Source organism: Crocodylus porosus, unplaced genomic scaffold (genome assembly GCF_001723895.1).
Source record: "Crocodylus porosus isolate Cpor-Errol unplaced genomic scaffold, CroPor_comp1, whole genome shotgun sequence".
Classification (NCBI taxonomy): domain Eukaryota; kingdom Metazoa; phylum Chordata; order Crocodylia; family Crocodylidae; genus Crocodylus; species Crocodylus porosus.
In genome coordinates this window covers 73,749,842-73,771,830 of record NW_017728918.1, presented here as the reverse complement: position 1 = coordinate 73,771,830, position 21,989 = coordinate 73,749,842, and the positions used below count along the sequence as shown (strand labels likewise).

The 21,989-nt window shown below is 41.9% G+C and overlaps 1 protein-coding gene and 1 long non-coding RNA gene across 3 annotated transcripts in view; both read left to right on the top strand.

Annotated features, from left to right (window-relative positions):
• The window catches only part of EPHA7 (EPH receptor A7), a 213,582-nt gene that overhangs the window by 155,937 nt on the left and 35,656 nt on the right, over positions 1-21,989 (top strand). For both annotated transcript variants that reach the window (XM_019537769.1, XM_019537768.1), the window contains exons 6-7: positions 8,605-8,729; positions 12,326-12,494. In XM_019537769.1, coding sequence (XP_019393314.1) covers positions 8,605-8,729; positions 12,326-12,494 — 294 coding nt within the window. The remainder of the gene's footprint in view (positions 1-8,604; positions 8,730-12,325; positions 12,495-21,989) is intronic.
• LOC109311873 lies at positions 624-3,248 on the top strand. The gene is made up of 3 exons (XR_002101644.1): positions 624-761; positions 3,144-3,147; positions 3,238-3,248. It is a non-coding gene; the product is annotated as an uncharacterized LOC109311873 (long non-coding RNA).

The window sequence follows — 21,989 nt, the reverse complement described above, 5'->3', positions numbered from 1 at the left end:
CCTTTGGACTTGGAGCATTGTCTTCTTAAGGAACAACCACTCCTCTTGGACTTCCAACTCCTGACCCTCTTGTATTCTGACCCAGAGCACCTCAGTCTGCCTTACCTCAGACCCAGTGCTGTTTGCTGAGGATGTGTATTGCTCCTTGACATACAGCGCCACACCCTGACCTTTCCTCCTTGTTCTATCCCGCCTATACGGTCTATAGCCTTTGTTGTTTACCACCCAGTGATACATTGGATCCCACCAAGTTTCAGTGAGCCCCACTATGTCTGGATTTGTGTTTGCTAGCAGGAGGGCAAGTTCCTCCTGCTTGTTCCCCCATTCTACAAGCATTAGTGTAGAGGTATTTAAGGTGTATGCACCTTCCCCCCAATCTCAGGACTACACGGGCCCCTGTCTCTTAACTGGGTATTTCTTGTGGTTGTCACCTGTCTTGGTTGGGCTGTTCTTGAGGGTGTCTTCTGGTTCGGTGTTCCGTGGCTCCCTTGGTCCTCTTTCTCCCCCTCCCCAACAAGCCTAGTTTAGAGTCCGCCGGCAGAGATCAGCCAACCTGAAACAAAACACATGCTTACCTTTCGGGTAGAGGTGGAGCCCATCCCACCCAAACATGTCTCTTGTTTTGAAGTGTGGGTCATGGTCCAGAAAGCCGAAGCCCGCCTCGAGACACCATTCCCAAAGCCACAAGTTGACATCCCCGATGCAGGTCTCATGGTATCTTACATGTCTGCTCACCGGAAGTATTGATGAGAAGACAACCTGTGCCCCTATCTCCTTTAGCTTATTAATAAGGATACAAGCACAAGAACTTGCAGTATTTACTTATTTCAATTCTTTAAGACTCTTCATATAAAACTTGGATGCAAAATTGAATGCCTTATTCTATAAGGATTTGAACAATTTTGTTTCATTCAAATTTCATTCTTACATGAATATTTGGTTCCAGAATATGGTATTTAAGATAGATTTTGAATAAACATGCATCATATTAAAAGTTTATATGACTCATGCTGCTCAGTTTAATAGTAACATATTCATAATATGGAATTTTGAATCTAGCAAATGACAGAGAAATGGCAGAGTGATTCTTTTGTGGAGTATTTTTTAATACTGTATTTTCATTTGATTTTGTCCTAGAAAAAACAACATAGTAACTTTTTTGCTGATATATAGGAAACTTCAGCTTCCCCTGCTATCATAGTTTTTTTGAGGGGTGTACATATTTCATTTCACATCAGTCTTTGGAAACATTATCACTCTGTAGATTGAGGAAAAGTCTAGGACTAAGAACTACAGAAAACGAAGTAGCTGAGGATACAGGTTAAAAGCATGGCCGTACACCTCATAAAACGGTATTTGCAAAACTTTTTGGCAAAAAGCACTAGTTCCTAACACCATAATTACAGGTTTAGAAACAGAATATTCACACATATTATTAATAATATACCTTATGGTTGGCTTAGTAGCATGGATATAAAAATTGCCTTACCAAATACAAGGTTCCCTCTAAAGTTAAATATTTCTTTGGAATATCCTGCTCCTTTTGACACCTCAGTTTTAATTTTCTCTACAACTTGATCTGAAAATGATGACCAGCTTGAAATCCATATAACTTGAAGGCTTTATCAGTAAAGCCCAGCAGAGTTATATTTCTTTATGGCTAGATGTTGAAACCCAGTGAAAAATCAATTTTTTCTTGTCCTAAATGGTGATTTGAAGCACTTAAAAAAGGTGAAAGGGTATGTGGAGTGCCCGTCATGCTCAGAGTGCTTTCTTATGTAGCCTGTGTATGTACATTTGCCTGTTAGCCCTGGCAGTCTAGTCCATTTGATACCCTGGATGTTGTGTCACTGAGATGGAGGGAAACAGGAGATGAGAAAGCAAGTTACTAGTGTTCTGAAAAGCCTGAGTTCCCTCAGTGTAATTCATTATGGAAATAATGATTCTGAGAACCATTGCTTCATACAGCACCTGTATTGGTGCAATGGGAATTGCTCATACTCAGCACCTCTCAGGATTAGATTTATAATTTAGTAGAAATGCTGTAGGAAATATGTTTATCACAAGCAGCTTTGTTATGGATCCTATCAGGAGTACCAGTTTACTGGAAGGGAGAAATATTGACACCAGCATTTCTTTAGCAAGTAATATAGTCATCATTTATGTTTGGTTTTGTTATTTGGAATTTTTTTTTTCTGTATAGCACTGTATTTCAGGTACCTTTTTCGGATTGGATACCATGCTTTGACTACTTTCCTAACTCAATCAGACTTTCACCTTCAAAATGGTTACTAATGGTTTAAAAATGCTTTTAGGTAAAACTGTGGAAAGAGACAAAGAGTGGGTTTAAAATATCAGAAAAGAGGCAAAGAGTTAAATTAAATGAACACTTGGAAACAAAACACAGTTAAAAAAGGGGAAAAAAGGATATAGAGAGTTTGCAGGAAAAACAACAGGGGCCAAATGAAAAAAAGAAAAAAAGAAATACTGATTCCTAATCATGAGGTGTAGATTAGGAAATGCAGCAAAAGGCTAGTTGTAAAGATAGCTTTAAGTCATTTGTAAGCCTCCTGAATTCTGAGTGCATCCTCTAGTGTTGCTTTTAAGAGCACAGGAGCAAGCTATCCCAATGCAATGGGAAGTGCAACAGGTGACTGGCTTGGCTAGACAGCAATCTCTTCATTGAGTAGAATCTCGAAAAGGAATCCTGAAAAAACAAAAAAAGGTAAATTAGTCATAATACTAATGAGCATCTCACAGCCATGGAGGGAAAACCTTAGGAAGGCCAAAGCACAATTTTAATCTATTTGGCAAGGGACATAAAAGGCAATAAAAAAAGATTCTACAAGTATTCCAGAAGTAAGAGGATGGTCAGAGAAACTATAGGTCCTTGTGGAATATGGAAGCTAATATAATTGCGGGTGATTCAGAGAAGTTTCAGGTATTTAACACCTTTTTTACTTATCTTTGCTAATTGGGGCAGGTACCAGATGACAAGTGCAGTCAGTAGCAAGGGTGAGGAAGGAGATAAACAACAGAGAGTAGTAGAAGAATAAATTAGGGATTACTTAGAGAAGTCAGATGGTTCAAGTTGGCAGGGCCAGATAGGACACAGTCTAGGGTACTGGTTGAGGTGATTTCAGAGCCGTTGGCTACCCTCCTTGAGAATTCCTGGAGGTTGAATGAGTTGTGGGATGACTGCAAAAAGGGCAAATACAGTGCCCATCTTTAAGAAAGGGAAGAAAGAGTATCTGGAGAATTGCAGATTAGTCCGCCTGACCTTGATATCTAGAAAGATCATGAAGCAGGTCCTCATAGAATCTTTTGTGAAGAACTGAGAAGAGAACAAGGTGATCAAGACAGAACCAGCATGGACTCACTAAAAGTCCATTTCCGTCTGTGATAAGGTGGTAGGTTGTGCGGATGTGATATGCTTTGACTTCAGCAAGTCTTTTGACACTGTCTCCCTGGAAATTCTCATTAACAAGCTATGAAAATGCAGACTAGATGAAAATACTGTAAGGTAGATACATAACTGGTTGGCTCATTGTTCTCAATACGTAGTCTTCAATGGCTCAAGGTGTAGTTCGAAGGAGGTCTCATTTGAGGTTCCCCAGAGGTCTGTCTTGGGTCCTGTGTTGTTCAACATCTTCATTAATGATTTGCATGATTTTCACTGTGGCAGGGCACTACTGGTGCCTGCCACTTTAAGGGCTGGGTCAGGCATCCAGCATGTGCCTGATGGCAGCCATTTTGAGAACCTAGTACATAAAGGCTGTATTCTGTTGCTGCCAGCCAGGCAGAAACTTCACCTGGTGGAAAAGCTGTATGAAACATCTTGAAGGTAAGGGCAGGAGCTTGTGGGGATGGGTTGAAGGCTCCTGGTCCTGGGTAAGACCTAAAACGGCACCCTACCAGGAGTGGGAGGCCTGCTAGGGATCCCAGTGACATGCAAGCTCCCAGGAAATACAGGGCAGTTACCACCCTGGTGAAAGGCAGGTTAGGGCACCTTAGCCCCTAGCCCCCACAACATTATGGGTACAAGGTGGCCAGGCATGGCTACAGCCATCTCTGCCCAAAGAGGGTGTAAGACCCAGGCAGGGCCAGACATGGCTATGGCCATCTGAGTCCCCACCAGGGAGGGAAGCCCTGTGGCCCCGGTGAGGGGGCTGAGATGTGGAGCCCTAGTGAGGGGGAAACCAGAGGGCTGAGAGCCCAGTATGTGTGTGTGAGTATGTATAGAGTTGCCCTGGGAGGGGCTAGGGCAAGCTTGGCCCCAGTCAGGTAATTGGCTGGCCATTACTCCAGTGAGGGTCACAGGAAAGGCCCGAAAGACAGTTCATCTGCCACCCAAAGTGTGCCCTAGGTAAAGCCTATGGCCAAAGGGGCCCGCTCCGAGGGGGAGCAAAGTGGTACAAGTTGTCGATGCATGAAAGAGATCCTGTAAGAGGGGGTGGAGCATGAGAGGCCCTAGTGAGAGGAGGGCGGTATGTATGTCTGTGTGTCTGAGGCCTGACAATGAGGGCTAAGCTTGGTCTGGCTGTAGCCCAGGAGCATGATGTCACCCTGATGCTAACTGTGAGGCTTGGGCTGCAGTGTAGGAGAGGAACGGAGCCACAGATAGCACTCCCTGGCATTGGGGCAGTAATGAGCCATCTCCCACTTTATACCAATAGTTTGTGGAAACAACAGTCATGACAGGAAAGACTGGGCAGATTGTCCATAGAAACTGGTGGGTGGGCAGGCATGAGATCTGGCCCAAAGCTTGCCCACCTGTTACATTCATGGTTAGCATATTTTCAGATGACACCTAGCTGTGTGGAGTGCAGACCCTCTGGAGGGAGGGCCAGGATCCCAAATGATCTGTATAAACTGGAAAATTGGTCCACAATCAACCACATGGAATTCAACAGGAACAGGTACAAAGTCCTGAACTTGGGATGGAATAACTGCTTGCACAAATACAGACTGGGGAATGACTGGCTAGGTTGCAGTACTATAAAGAAGGACCGGTGGGTTACTGAATATGAGCCAACAGTGTGCTCTTGTTGCAAACAGCATACTGGGCTGTATTAACAAGAGCAGCACTTACAAATCAGGGAAGTGAATCTTTTGTTCTGTTCAACCCTAGTGAGGCCTCACCTGCAGTACTGTGTCAAGTTGTGGGCCCCACATTTCAAGAAGGATATGAACAGTTTGGAAATTTTCAAGATCCTGTTAGACAGATACTTGGCTGGCATGGTGTAGTTGAGGATGATCCTGCCTTGAGAAAGGGGAAGCCCTACTTTCCTATAATCTTACGTGCATCCTGCCCAGAAGTGAACATTGTAAGCACAGCCACTTCCATATAAGTGGATTTTTTTGTTCCAAAAAAAAATCCAGGCCTTCAAGTGGCGGTATAAAGTGGTTTAATCTATACACCCCCTACCCCCGCCGGCTGTCTTAAATTCATCCCTTACACTGCTACAGAAGGGAAAGTAAAGAAAGGAAGACAAGAAGGAAGTGCAGATAGTAGAAGAGAGACAGTGGCTGTGGCTCCAACTCAGAGCCTGGGGGTTGTGGCTGGAGCCGGAGCTTCAGCAACTACTGTTCCCTTCCTTGTACTCAAATCCAAGACAAGGGACTTTCTCCCCCATCATGAATGAGGAAGGACGCATAGCTTGTTTTTCATTCAAGTAAATACAGTAATCATCAACTGAAGGCATCACTAAGAGATTTGGGTCCTTGTATTTCTTGCAAGTGCCTGAAAGAAGCTAGAATGCAGCCCAGAATCAAAGTCAGAATGTCTTTAAATATATGCTGTCTATAGGACGCGTACAAGTATTATCTGAGCTTTAGGGCATATTAGGTACTAAAATGCAGTACAGGGTTTCCTTTACTTTGGGGAGAGGAGGGTGGGAGCATTATGAGTGAGGGAAGACTTCTTATTAAATCATTCTTGGAAGAAAACTATGGTGTCAGTTAACAGGAAATAATGTTCGCTACATCAAATTCGATTTACACACCCCCAAACAATGCTGGCAAGGTTTGCAAAGCATTTTGTTTCTATTTTGTTGCATTTTTTAAAAAATTGTTTCTCTTAAGAAGAAAATGAATGATGTCTTTTTATTGTTACGCTTTGTGCAGAGGTTAAATGGGATTCATGCATGGTGCACATTATTCTTCCCATCCCCCCCAGATAAGCAAGGTTAAAAGAAAATAAATATGATGACCAGTGAAATGAAAAAGTTAAATAGGATAAAACTGAAGGGAGTGAACATTGGGAATAATTTCAGATAACCTCACTAATAAATAATCCTTTCAAATAAGTATGCACATTAACAGTTTTGGACATCTAAAAATTTAAACCAGCAGTCTGTAAACATTTTACTGGATGGGATAGAACATGATACATGATATTTAATGACGCCTCTGAAATTCAGCCAGCATGCTGTGCAACTCATTTAGACAAAGTAGACAACTAGTTAATCATTGCAAAGAAAATTAGACAGAGTAAATTGGTTTGCTGCATTCCACAGTTAGCTACCAAAAGGAATATATGCCACTAATTAGAATGAAAGTACTCTGACCATTCAGTTATCAGGAAAAAGAGATATCCTGGTCTACTAAACCATGAAGTTTCCATGATTCAGTGATATGATTTTATCAGTTCAGCAGTCTATACTAAGGGGCTTCAACTTTGATTATACTGAGTAAATGACATAATAGGCCATAATAAAAATAATTACGGATAATTTGAAACCTTTGTTTCCAAGACAGCCGAACAGTGTCATGAAATGTAAATAAATTAAAATTTAAAGACTCCTTATATGTACAGTTATTTTTTTTAAGTGAGAGAATAAAAAAAGTTTAACAACTTGACAATTACTATAAAAATATATTAGGAAATGACGTAGGTAAGTTTTATAAAGCAACCGTAACTTAGCCTACTATACGTATTTTGACTTGAGCATTATATTTAAACATTTAATGCTATGTTAGCATGCAGATATTGTAATTTTCTTATTCCTTAAATAAGCATAGAAAATATGTGTGCTTCCTAATATTATAATAAAAAAAGGTGTAAGTAGCCACTGAGGTGGATTGGGCACAGGAAAGTCAAGTTCATTTATTTGGTACAGCCAAAGGTCTTAGTTCTTCAGCTAATCCTTATGGATAGACACTTACTCCCAGTGATGCCAATAGGTTAAAGACAATTACTTATGTGGAAATATGCATCATTTAACACAGTGTTGGTTTTAGCTGTGCATCTGAAAGAATTAAACTCACCAGAATGCCTATAGCAATGGATGTTAGGTCAGAGGAAGGTAACATTAATTTTATCTTTATATATGATTTATCAAAGTTATGTATGGATGCACTGCTGTGGATGGACTCTAAATATGATCCAGTTTCCATATATTTGTGGGGGGAGAGAGGGGATCTTCTCATTAATTTCAGTAGAAGGCAGGTCAGACCTTCTCCGCATATGTGCTTTTATTCTATGTGGAGTTGATATTTCACTGTTAAAACTAATGGGATTATTTCCCTTGACTTTAATGGGAGCAATATCAAGACATGTACACTTGGAGAATTATGGGTTTCTTTTATCTTTCTCCAATCTCTCTTGAAGTAGTAACATCAAATGATGCAGATAGATCTGCTGAAAATATATAAGAAAATATTCCACTATTCAGTATCATAAGACAGAAATATCTATGAGTTATGATTTATGCAAAGAATGTAGGTCCATAGTAGGAGAAAACAAAATTACTTTGGAAAAAACTATTTTACCTCTTCAGTCACTTAGAGTTTACCATTGTACTCACTGTTATTTTCCCTCAAGTGAAGTGATAGTACTACACTTTTCTAGACTGTTTCAAGTTTCCAAATTCACCTGTTTCTGAGTATATTTCTAAACTGTGTATGACATGAAGAAAAGTTTTTGTTTTCTTTCTCTCTCTCTCTCTCTCTCTCTCTCTCTCTCTCCTTCGCACAGAAAAAAAAGTTTATTGGATTTTCTCGAACTTCCAAAAAGCATTGAAACTCTGCTCAGATAAGAAGAGTGTTTCTGAAACTTTGGAGTGAGGGAAAGAAAATGTTATTATCAAAATAGTTTTGCAGTCTTTGCAGTCTTTTTCACAAGCAAAAAAATAATATACGCTAATAAAAGAATCTATACATAATTGTTTGAACTGAGTTAGAATTTGACATTTACATATGTTTTCTTTCTATTCACTCTTCTTTTTATAACTGTTGTAGAAACATATGCAATAAATATTTAGACTTTTAATTTACCACAGATTAATCTAAAAATCTACTTTCTTAGCTTAATTAGAATTCATTTGCTTAATTGTCATTCTGATCCCATCAATTCAAGTTTTGCACTAACTTGAACAGTGCCACCTTTTGCAGTTTGCACTTTAATTTGATTTCTGTTATGGTTTATGAACAGTAATAAGGTCCTGCTTGAATATTCATTAGCTTTTGAATTGTGGCCTATGAAAAGGTGCTTTCTTTTACCTTAATGAAAGTGGCACAGCATGGGACTGATCAGTAGTGGCATTTGATTTGAAGCATCCAATGAATTTGTCCATTGTTTATTGACACATCTTGTCCAAACAGCTCCCTCGCAAGTTAGCGGAGTAATGAAAGAGAGAGTGCTACAGAGAAGCGTGGAGCTTTCCTGGCAGGAACCGGAACATCCCAATGGAGTCATCACTGAATATGAAATCAAGTATTATGAGAAAGTAAGTGCTGAGAGCATCTAAATGTACAACAATGGGCCATTTACATCATGTCACCCCACTCTGCGGTGTGCAAATTTTAATGTTGTGATTATACCAACTATTATCTCTTGGTATCACTTGACATTTGTAGTTGATTTTACCAATTTTATTTTCTCTTGCTTTTCTTGTCTTTGTATGTTCTGTATTTTTTATTTAAAAATGAAAACAGCTACTTGACAAGATATTTTCTTATTTGCTTTTATTTTATTATAATAAGTCTGGCTGAACACGTTTTACCAAACAATTTGTGGCCTTTTTGTTTTTTTCTACCTTGTTGCTAATCCCTTTGTTAGGTACTTATATAACATTGAAACTTTGCTCTTGTGAGGAGGCATAAAATCTCCTTATTGCTTCTGGTAGTAAAAGGACTTACTTTTCAGGAGTTCTAAATGATATATCTGACATCTTAAATCTTCCTAAATTTGTCCTGTTAATTTCAGTGGGTAAATTATTTTTAATTTGCCCTCATAAACTTCCAGTAATGCGAGAGCCATTTTTACATGCCCTTTTTAAAATAGGAATGTATTACTATCAAGTGGTCGCTGTTCAGAAGTGAGTGAAGTGAACCCTTTATATGTTGGAAGAATTGATGGCCCCACTATAATCAATAAGGGGCAGGGGGTAAGGATTGCTGTTTATGTCAGCTGGGCCAGGATTTCATTCGTAATCTGTAATAATTTTGGAATAGTCTAAAATGGAAATGTTGCATATACATAAGATAAGAATTAGTGCTATAAAAATTCTACAGAGAAAACTGAATTAAGTTATAAAAGATACAATAAAAAGGAGCTTCTCTTGATATCAAATTTGAACTCCACATGCAAAGTAAGTGAATATATATTTCAGAGCTGAGTATGTAAGCATACTATACAGCGTGTGATTAGAAAAATTCAGATCAGATCAGATCCAACATTAATTATCTTATCTCTGAATAATACAAATATACTTATCTAAATAGCTTTATGTGACTTTAAAAAGAAAGTAAAAATGTAATTAGTTCACTGATCATTACTCCAAGTAATACATTATTTAAGTATTCTTATTACAGAATTTGTTAGAGATGTGTATATTTCAACACTGTGACTTTCAACAGGAATTTTATTATTTCAGCTAGTGAATTCAGGTCTTTCTTCCCACAACCTAAAAAACTAAAAACTAAATTCCAGCTTAAAATGAAACACAAAATGTCACACGTTTACCAAAGACCGGACTGTATTATTTTAGTTTTGTTTTGTTTATTCCATATCTAGAGTGGGTTTTTTGTCTGTAAAATTATCATTACTCTCTGTGAAAAATCACTGAAAAAATTCTAGATGGAGTTACAGAACTCTAGGTCATCATACACAAGTCTTGAGCTTATTAAATATAATATTTATATGTATGTATATGTGTGTGTAGGTATATATATATATGATATACATGTATATATGTATTTTATTGCTAAGTTTCTAACTGTGTGCATAGCTCAAGAAATATTATTAAATTACTGTTGCAAAGAAACTAGCTACATATATTAATTTATAGTTATAATTAAATTCATAAGAAAAGACGGCTGTTATGCTGCAAGCAGTTGCACATAAACTGAATTCTGCACCTGCAAATAGTTCCTTGTCAGTGGGAATACTCACAATATATAAAGTTATGAATGCACTTAACACTGAAGGTTTGAGTGTGCTTTTGAACTTTATTTCAAAAGAGTAAAACATTTTATATAGATATATAGATAATTTATATGTGTAATACATACAACATCTTGAACTTTCCGCCCAGTTCACCAAATCAAATCAAATATTTCTTGAGGTTCTGAAATGTTCTGAAAGTGTTTCTGTGTCTGATATCTGGCTAGGACTGGAAATAGAAAGTACCAGAAATCTCACAAGTATGTTTGTTCTTATGAGCTTTTTCGCTTTACATCTCTGCGTTTCTTTTTCAAACTCAGATTTGCACAGTTCAAATAAACTTCATTTATGTATCAGGAGCTAAACTCTGAACTATTAGAATTCCACTGGTGTCCACAAATCCAATAAATCCATTCACCACACATGCACGCACACACGCTTTCCACCATTCTCTTTGTTTAGATGCCATTTATTTCTTCTTGGTGGAGATATGAAAATATTTCACATTAACTGACGTGCTTAGTCAAAAGACAGCATGGATGAGCAATGGGAGCAGGCATCATCAGATCCTGTAAAAGAAATCTGACACACTACATGTAATTATGGGTTTCTGTATTTCAATGCAAGGGCTTTGTTGTTACACTGAAATACAATGGGCAAAATTCTCCATTGGTTTAAGTGAACAAAAGATCATTGAAATCAACAGAACTGCACACATCTACAATGCAAGACAATTTAGGCCAGTCAATGCAATGTGTAAGTATAGCCAGCTGCAGTCCATCAGAACCTGTGTAGCAGGTTTTAAAAAAGAGTTGATACATATGGATTTTGTAATTGTGTTACTTTTAATTTTTGTGGATGATATAGTGAGCAGTTCACTTTCTGCTTGTTTTGCCTCACGCTGTAGATTTTGCCTCCGTAAAAATGGAGTAAAAACTAAGCAATAACTTCAGAATTTAACCAATATCCAGTTTATTGCTATTGGTGCTGTTGCTGTTGAAAGGAATCACATAGAACTTCTCTGATAAAGAAGGTGGAGGGAGCTATTTAGGATTGTGGGAAGTTAGTCAGACTAAGGAATTTGCTATAAGGATAATTTGCCATGCAATGATATGGGAAGACATTTCAAACCCAAGAGCTACATTATTCAAGCACCATTACATTTCTGATTCTTCAATAGAAAGCAGGTTTGGAATTCATCAATGAGCAAACTTTTCATAGAATTGTAGAATCATAGAAAATTAGGGTTGGGACCTCAGGAAGTCCAGAGGTTCCCAACCACCAAGCCACGAAGGGTTGGCTGCCGGGTCATGGCATGAGGCTCCCACTTGGACTCCCATCTGTCTGCCCGGACGAGTGGCTTCTCCCACCAGCAGTCACATGCAGGGTTAAAGTTTTGTGGTGGAACAGCTCTGGGAGGGAGGTAGCTAACTCCATGCACACCATCCCACTCCCATGCCAGTCCACAGTATAAAAAAGTTGGGAATCACTGATCTAGGCCAACCCTCTGTTCAAATGAGGACTACTTGCAACTGTATCATCCCACCCAAGGTTTTGTCTAGTTATGTCTTAAAAACCTCCAAGGAGAGAGATTCTACCACTTCTCTGAATAGCCTGTTCCAGTGCTTTACTACCCTCCTTCCTTGGAATATTCTTATACTGGAATATAAGGAAAGCTTAATAAGAGACACAAAACCAATCATTTTATTGCTGGAATTATATTACTGACATGTGCTTTATATATAAATGTTATATCATTTTAAGCACTCCTCAATGAAGTGACAGTGTGGTATAATGCCATGGTGTGCATTACATTTTTATGTGAAAAGAGCATGGAAAATTGAAATAAATGGGCAGGAATATCTGTCAGTAGCTTATGTGCAACAATAATGAAATCATATCTGTAATGTCATTTTTTTTTTGTATTATTGTTTCTAGGATCAAAGGGAGAGGACCTATTCCACAGTAAAAACCAAGTCCACTTCAGCTTCCATTAATAATTTGAAACCAGGAACAGTATATGTTTTCCAGATTCGTGCTTTTACTGCTGCTGGTTATGGAATTTACAGTCCCAGGCTTGATGTTGCCACACTAGAAGAAGCCACAGGTAAGTGCCATTCACATTTAAATACAATTAACATATTCAGTAAAAAAAAAAGTGGATACAGCATGATATTACCTGAAAGAGAGAATGGAAAATGTATACATATGATTTTTTTTTCTATGGATGAAATCAATTATTCTGGACACATGTCAACTGCCATGATTATACTTTGGTATGGGTAATGAACTGAGTGCTGTGTTTTATAATGGCACTAGAAATTAGAATCCTATTGCAAGAAGTAGTTAGCCCAGCTAGTGTGAAGGTAGGTAGGTGGTAGAGCAGGGTGGCCAAAAGCTGATTGGGGTGTTGGGGAGGGCATGGCCCACATTCATGCCCTATTTCAATTGACCACATGGCATGAGAAAAAGGCAAAGGCTTTTTTTAAAGTTCCTGAAGCAGATAAAAATTCCGTCCTCTTCATGCTCAGTGACATCTTCCCTTCCCTTCCCTGCCCGCTTTCCTATGCACGGCTCCTGCTGTCTCTGCCTGCCCTGGGGATGAGGGCAAGGGGAAGCTCCAGAGCTGCTCTTCCCTCCTCCAGTCAGCTTTTGTGCAGATCTGGGTGGAGTCAGGATCAGCATCAGCAGTGGGTGGGTCCCTATTTTCCCTCTCCACCTGCAGTGTTCCTTGTCAGCCCATCCATCCACTGTCACCCCTGTCTCTAATCAAGTCTGGCTCTATGCGAAGTCCAGATACAGCGGCACTGAAGCCCTCCCCTGCCCCCAGCTCATCTTGGGGTACTGGTAGCCATAGAAGGGAGGAAATGGGAGAGCAGGAGAGCAAATGTGCCACTCAGCATGGAGGGAAAGGAAAGAGGGGAGGGCAGTCTTTTATTTGCTTGAGGAACTTAAAAAAAAGTCTCTGTTGCTAGTCTTCCGGTGTGGTCTGCTTGCCCTGGTGGTGTGGCAGGGGAGGCTGGGAGTTGAGGTACAGTTATCCCTGAAGTGAAGGTCTGTGAGGTCACAACTCACACACCCCACTTTTCAAAATGCTGAATCTGCCCATTAGGGTGGCCTACTTTGTTAGATTCATGAATTCACAGCATCTGAGGAAGTAGGCCGTAGCTTACGAAAACTCACGTGTCTCTGAATAAGGTGCCACCCTGCCCTTCCTTCTAGAAGGTGCCACCCTGCCCTCCCATGGTTAGAGAAGTTTCTTGGCTCCTCTTCCTTGATGTCCTCACTCGTTAAAGAGCCAAAAACTATCCTTCATCCTCCTCACATGAAAGGAAAGGGTGAGAGGATGAAAGACTCCATAAGACAGGGAGTAAGAAAGAACTTTCACACTCTGCCCCCCGTAAAAAAAAAAAAAAAAATCAGGACCATGACAGATACACTTAAGACTTAAGATGTGATTAAATGATTAATTATGTCTTAAGTCCTCCTGGTAGTGGTGGGGACCCATGTGCACAGCCCTGACCCAAGCCTGCCTCGTGCCTGCTCCAGACCAGACACAGCCTCGACCCCGGTCCACCCTGGACATGCTTAGGACTCGTCCATCCACAATGAGCAGTGGCAGTGGCTGGGCACTAGCTGCTGCTCAGTGCATGGGAATAGCAGCCCCTCCCTTTCGCCACTGCTGAGCCCTTCTTACTGCAGCCATCCAGAGCCTGTGCTGGGGCTGCTCTGCAGCTCCTCCAGCCACTGCTGCTGCTCAGTGTGGGCAGGCAGTCCAAAGCAGGTGTGGGGCAGGCTGGGGTCAGGGCTGTGCACATGGGTTCCAGCTGGTCTGTGGCCTGGGTAAGTCCAGAGCAGGTGCAGGGCAGGCCGGGGTTGGGGCTGGGGCTATGCACCGTTGGTGGTGTTGCGAAGGAACTGCAGGGCACACAGGCTCCAAGCTGTTACAGGGGATGGGAGGGTGCTGACTGGCCCGTGGTGGCTCCCCAAAACTGCCTATGTGGCCTGCAGGCCACAATAATTGCCCACCCCACGTTAAGTAGTGACCAGGACACGCATTCAATCAGTTAAAGGTACGATAAAATGAGGAATAAGCCACAAAGTTATTACACAAAATATGTGTAATAGCTTTGTGGTTTGTTGCTACCGTGCCTTTAATTGAACGTATAGCTAGTGACCAGCCACTGGAGCACATGGGAACCTTTCAAGACTCACATATGCTCTTGAGGCTGGAAAGCTCCTCAATGGCTTGGGGCTCCCAGCTGGGGAGTACATCATGTGCTCCTGTGGCTTAGAGCCAAGTTTGCTACTTGCCCTTGCAGGGGGAGCCCAGGATTCCACAGTTGCCCCTCCTGCCATGCACATGTGTTATGCCCTATTATAGGTATTCTTCATCAAATCCTGTTGTGCTTTTACTTCAATGTCTGTTAGAGGCCATAATTATTTTTCCTCCATTCACCCAATATGCTTACAGGGCATAATTATTCTTGCATGTTTTGTGGCCCCAGATGGGAAAGGAAGCAAAGTGCCTGAGAGCCCTGCACTCACTGAGCTTTAGACGCAGTTAGCTAAACTACCTAGCTCCTGACAGCTCTGTGACTTAGTTGCCAATCCAAAGCTTCTTTGTTTCTGGTCATCTGCTTGTCACCTGGTCATCAGGTGACATCTCTAGTGAACAGATCAGCTGAATGTGGAGTCAGACAAGTAATTTGCAGGTTCAACAGTTGTGACTTTAGTAAGATCAATTTGGACTTTCTGTATTTTGTGTTTTGAGAGGAATTCTGCAGACACAGACTGTGCCTGACTTCAACTGTATTCACGTATTACCCAAATAATTTACAGCCATTCTTGAGACACAGGAATTTAATGTTTAGGTCTTATTTAGGAGGAAGTTAGGCATTGTTTGGGAGGAAAAAAATGCCTTGCTACTACAAGAAAAATAATAAACTTTTATATAATATTGTCATCCAGAAATCTCAGAGTGATTAACAAGAAGGTCAGTGTAATTATTCCTGTTTTACAGGTAGGGAAGCTGAGGCTGAGAGTGGTAATATGATATTTTGCTTTGGATAGATTTCTACTCATAAATTAAATGTACAGTCCTTTGTCATTGAGGTACCTACCACCTTGATAGCACATAAAAGTGTTATTTACTAACATATCTCTAATTTACTGCCTACAATGGATTTCATTTTGGCTGACCAGTCAAAGAGGAGGTTTCCTAGCCCAGAATAGTTAGTGAAATATGTAGATATAGTTTTAAGAGTAATCAAGTTTTAACTGGAACTGCAAGTATCAACAGCCTTGTCAACATAAGAAAGACCATGAAATGCAAATATAAATAAAAGTGTCCTCCTTTTGTACCTCATCTGTGGCTCTTTTAATAATAAATTGTATTTAGACAAACAATACTGTGCATTTGGCCAATATATACTGTAAAACTTTGGAATTAGAGCATGCAAAGCACATCATAAGCTAGATTTCTGTTCTGACATGCCATATTGGTCATCTTACATAGTCATGATAATATGGTGTCATTTTTTTCCCTGTATTGAAAAGAATGCTATGTGACTAATTCTTATAAATTATAAACAATTTCTATTCTCCTTTCATATATGGTTTTCAGAAACTTTTAATTAAAACAAAGAGAAGAATTAATTTGGGTTAAATTGAATTACTTGGTATGTGAAATTATATTACTTTGATTTGTGATCTTACCAGATAATACAATCTAATCAAACTAGGGATTTGCCAGCATATAAAAGAGGGGCCTCCAGAGAGAATTCAAAATATTTCTTGGAGATAAATAAATCATTTCATAGGTAATATTCTTTTTTCCAAGTGAGTATACCAATATGATGAGGTACTATACAGCAGATTAGGGTTTTGTCCACAATTTCTGACCATTTTTGGTTTCTAAACTCTCACAGTATTTTTTTTAAATAGTGGTGTTAAGATCCTTAGGATTCATTAGTCAAAAATAAATACATTTTGCCATCCTAAATTCTCCCTAGAGAATTTAAATGCCTTATTAGTTTATTATATTAAACTTTTAGGTCAGGGACAGGCAAAGTCCAGCCTGCGGGTCAGATCAGCCCTGTGGTGAATTCCATTTCCCAACAGTGCCTTCTCATGTTGCTGCAGCCAGTTTCCATGGAGACCCCAAGAGCGGTGGGGCCAAGACAGTGCAGGGCCAGGGTTTCCATGGAGACCAATCCCAGCAGCCTGGGCAGGCTATGCTGGTGGGCGGGAAGCTGCTCTGGGTCTGGGATCTGGGGTCAGTGACAGCGTGGTCTGGAGCCAGGGCAGAGCCCAACTTCAGGCAGGGGCATGTGGGCAGCAGATCACAGCTCTGTCCCAGCTCCAGACCAGAGTCACTGCTGTGAGATCTGGGCCTCAGCCCTGAAGCAGCTTCCTGTCCTGCCGCACGCCCTGCCAGCACTGCTGGGGCTAGCCTCCATGGAAACCCTGGCCCTGTGCTCCTGGAGTGTCCATGGAAACTGCCTGCAGCAACAGAGGCAGGGGCTACTGAGAAATGGAATCTGGCCAGATCTACCTTTTTGCCAGTCCATGTTTTAGATTCATTAGTAGTTTTATACCGTTAAATAGATTTTGTGGTTCATTCTGGATGGCTGCTGTTCTTTAGTATTGGGCAAAGTATACAGTACATATATTTTTATGACAATCTTAAGTTTATTTGCAGTGAACAATGATTAATAAATACAAGAAATTTTATATGTTGTATGGTGTATGTAAGACATCAAAATGCATGAGCCATTGTAATTTATTCATTGATTAATAAAGACCAAAGTCTTCCTGGGAGTATTATAAATCCACAAGATGTCCCTCAAGTGATAACTTTATCTTTTGAATCACTCTTTGCATTTGGTTTATTTGCTTATAACAGACCGGTTAAATCACATGTAGCCAGTGGATCTGAAGGTCATAAATTCATAGGCATTTTTTTTAATCAAAAAGTATGAATAGGAAATAAATTAGACTATATTGTAATCCTAAATTCAGGAATTCCTGGTTTTGAAATATTGATGGTACTTTCTATCCAGGATTTCAATAGGAAAGAAAAGCCAAAATATTTGGGCAAATGTTCATTAAAACTTTGTTTTGTAACCAACACAAGAAATACACAAATATCTCTGATATGTTTAAAGCCTTCTTTTTCTGTAAACGACACATTGCTTGAGATCTTTCAGCACATGGGGCACTAGATTAGAATATATGTTTGAATATACTTGAGATTGTCATTGTCAAAGTAAGATTTTTTTATTTAGCCTGTTTTGATCTTTCTTAAAGAGAATGAACAGAATTTCACTTATGCAACCAGGTGACAGTTTTCCAGCTTCTCTAGTGGGTTTTCGGGTATTTCTGTACAGTTTGCAGTTCTGCTCTTGAAGTGTGGATGCATAACCATCCACATGCCCTATTGAGTGTGTGTAGTAGTCGATGAACTGTGCACATGTCCATGGGCACATGTCTCTGTATGCACATGCCTAAGCATAAGATCCAGGGGAAAAAAAGGAGGACAGTTCACTCATGTTCACCATGAATTAGCTAAATCAGTTGTCTCCAAGTAGGAGGTCACCTTTGGCATTTAAAAGCAAACCAGGATCTACTGTGTGCCACCCTCCCCCCGCCACTGCCCAGCAGGTAAGTCTGTGGGGAAGGAGGGGGTTGCGGATCAAGACAGAGGGAGAAAAAATTATTTGGGGGTGCATCTTGCCAGCATGTAGGTCTGTGGGGGAAGGTGAAGGGAGAGGGGAAAAGGCCATGGTGGGGGTTGGGCAGATCAGGGCCCCAGCCCTAGCACCATTTCCTCCCTCACTGCTGGGGCCTCGATCTGACCCCACACCCCCAACAGCAGTGAAGGAGGGAGTGGGGCTTGGAGAGGGAAAGCCCCTGCACAGCTGGGGCACAGGACAGAGCCACAAGCGGTTCATGTGGAGGACACAGGGGGAGGGGGGGAGTACACAGCCCCGGAAGACATGGGAGTGCTCCCTCAGATCTGCAGGCCAGCTGCTGCTGCAGGCTGGGGCCGGGGCTGTGCTTGGGCCAAGTGGTGGTGCTGGGAGTGAGGCTATGGGGGGTGCTACAGGCACCTGAAAATTCACCATAGCCCCCCATAGCCTCGCCTACCAGGGATGCCGCCTGACCTCAGTGCAGCAAGGTCCAGATCACCACCATGAAGAGCCTTCCAGCCCATGCCCCCACATGCAGATCTCAGGGGAGAGGGGGCAGATGAAGGGGAAGGCAGCGCTGCTCTCTTCATGGTGGGGAGCTGGGCAGTGCTGCGCTCGAGCTGGCTGGGCAGTGGCACTGGGAAAGGGGATTATGGGGGGGCTCCATCCAGCTCCCCTGCTGTGCACGGCCTGCCCCTGCTCCAACCCCACTTCCTCCCTCAAACCTGCTGCACTGCTGGGCATTTGTGGGGGACACGTGCCCCATCAAGTGTGCGCAGTAGAGGCAGCTGCTGTTGCAGGCTGGGCTCTGCACCCTGAGCCCAGTTGCAACCCTCCTGGGAGTGGTTCAGTACCATGTGTGTCCCACCTCTGGGCTGAACCTCAACCCTGGGCCGCCTGGTGGGTGGACACGCATGGCATCCAGCTGCTCCTGGGTGGGCTGCAGTGGGGCTCAGGGCACAAAGCGCAGCCAGCTGCCTCTGCTGTGCACAGATGGGGGCGCATGTTTCCCCCGGGGTCTCCACTGGGGTGTGTACAGTGGTGGGAGCCCCTCCCCCTCAACTCCCTGCACCCCTGGATCAGTTGCCCGGGCTCAGTCCTCCTGTCACCCATCTGGATGGGGCCCAATGTTCCCTCTAAGGCTTAGCGATCCATTAGCTCACCACTTTGGTTCATCAGTGCACTGTTTTGGTTTGTTCCTGAATTGGTCTTACCTCCCCCTTTTGGTGCGCCAAGCAAATTATTCTCACAACCTTATTTGGGAGAAAAGATTCTTGAAATACTAAACTATATATATTATATATTTTATTTTTTTTTATTAAAATATAAAAACCCTACCAAAACAGAAAAGTTTATGTATAATTCTCCACCTGAGGAGAGCGTGCAAAAGGGAATGGATTTCATGTGACAGACATAAATCACATAATTTAATATACTCTGTAAAGCTCTCAGGTACTGTGAAACACTGAAGGTATGCCTGGTCTGCCCTATCTGGCAGATTTTATCACGCTTTCAAAAATGATCCACATTGCATCCATGCCTTAGCAGCCTTTGAAAGCAGTGTGCAGCCTTGTGCGCCTGCTACTGGGCAGACCAGGCAGCGAGGAGGCACATGGCATCGAGGCTCTGGGAGAAGCTTGCCTGAAGGGCCTGGGGAGCAGAGCAGTTCCCCGGAGCCAGCAGAGCCTGCACAGTGACTGGATCAGCCCCAGGCCCTGTCCCCACCCCTGCCTTGCCTCGGGGAGGAGCCACTGCCTGCCCCGCACTGCTCTCTCTACCCGCTGGGATGCTGACGTGGTGAGAAGTGGAATGCAGCCAAGCAGTAACTTACTTACTCCCAGTACCTCCTCCATGCTCTGGGTTTCTAGAAAGCCACAGCCCAACTTCTCTCTGGGTGGGTGCGCAGCATTACAAAGCTAATATGTGGCAAGAGTTTTTTTGTGTGTGTGGCCGTACATGCACAGACCTTAAAGGGAACCTTGCTGGGGCTCCACTCACCTTAGCTCTGCTCCTGCCTCTGTGGCATTCTGTCCCTCACCACGGGGGCTTCAATCTGAGCCCCATTCCTTCCTTCCTTCCCCCAAGGACTGCCTTGCTGGGCTGGGGGTGGGGCACATGCATGTATATGCACACTCAGCGCCCCAGCCTCAGATTGACTCTAAGAGGGTTCCAGAACAACCAGTTGGTGACCACTGAGCTAGATGATTTGCAGCTTAGTGAGATGAATACTGCTCTGGAAATGCGGGTGGGGTGGCACTCTGAATTGTAACCTAGCCAGCATCTTGCTTTGAATGTAGGCAGGATTTCCCTATGGCTCTCCATCCTTTTTTTTCCCAAAGTCTGAAATGCAAGATGCAGCGGCTCAGCTGCAAGAGAAAGGCCACAAAGGGCTTTGGACAATGTATGTATTATTCCCTGGTGGTACGGGTGCCATGCTGGGAAGTCAGAGTGATGATGTTTCAGACCTTCATGTGGTAACAGGGGCCTAGAACCTGGGTCTTCTGCTTCCCAGGTAGTGCCTTACCCACGCAGCTCTTGGAGCTAAAACATGGAGAACTGCTTCTTCCTCCTCATTTTTTCAGGACTTATGATCTGGTACATGTATACAGAGCTTTGTGCCTTCCTGACCAATGTGCAGCCTACCATGCAAGCTTTGTGGCCACAAGGATGTGTATGTGTTTTCACTGCATGTGGAGTAGGATTGCAAAGTATACATAAGTGACAATAATATCATTTTTGCAGATAGAAAACTGCCATTTGGGCACTTAAAAAGGATTCAGCCCAATGATTCCACATTTTTGGTAGGCATCTGAGATCAGAATCAATTACTGAATATCTAAATGTAGCCTAATTCTTGGTATAAGAATTCCTGACTATATCAACACATACAATGGAGTCTCTTTGCTCTAAAATTAATATTCAAAATGATGGGTTATGATGAAAACTCTAATCAATAAAATAACCTACTCCATTATTTCCTCTTAGAACTTTGAATCTGTATGCTTACAGTTCTATTTTCCACTACAGAGGTAGTCCATCAATAGCCACAATTGTAAAGCTCTTTTATCTGTTAAAGCATAACCAAACTATAGTTACCAATGATCACTTTCAAAAGTTGTAAGCTGTAAAATATAAGTTATGCCTTGAGAATGTGTCACTGTAGCTGTCTGTCTATAGGGAAGTACATACATTTCAAGTGCAGAAGCTTGGGTGTTTTAAATATGAAAAGCAGTATCTCATGCTCCTGTTCCAAATGATAAAGAACACAGTAACTATGACCCTACTGCAGTTCCTTCTAATTGCCTGTGAGAGAGCAATATGGAAGAACCTGGACAGTGTACAACCTGCTACTGTTTCTTGAGCTTCAAAGTGACCTTTTGTGAAGACATTTCTTTTCATTCTCTTCAGTATTTTCCTTCATACAAGAACAAATAAACAAAAAAGGGACAATGGGACCCCTGTACTTGTCTTTGTGGTATCTGTAGCCCAGGATAGGTATCAAGTCCATTGATAAAACTGAATTTCTTGAGCCAAATAACTTAGTCATCAAATGATTACCCAGGTAAGCAACAGGGGCCAAGGCAATGCTGAGATTAGGGGGCCTCAAATGCCTTTACACAAACACTCATAGTATTGGAAACATGCAGGAGAAACTTACCCTCCTGCTAGTGTCACCAACTCAGACATAGTGGGGCTCACAGAAACATGGTGGGACCCAACGCATGAATAGGTGGTAAATATCAAGGGCTATAGGCTGTACAGGAGGGACAGGACAGGGAGGAAAAGTGGGGGTGTGGCACTCTACATCAAGGAGGAATACACATCCTCATCAAGTAGCACAGGGTCAGAGGAGGGGCACACTGAAGTGTTCTGGGTTAGAATACAAGGCAGTCAAGAGGAAAGGGACT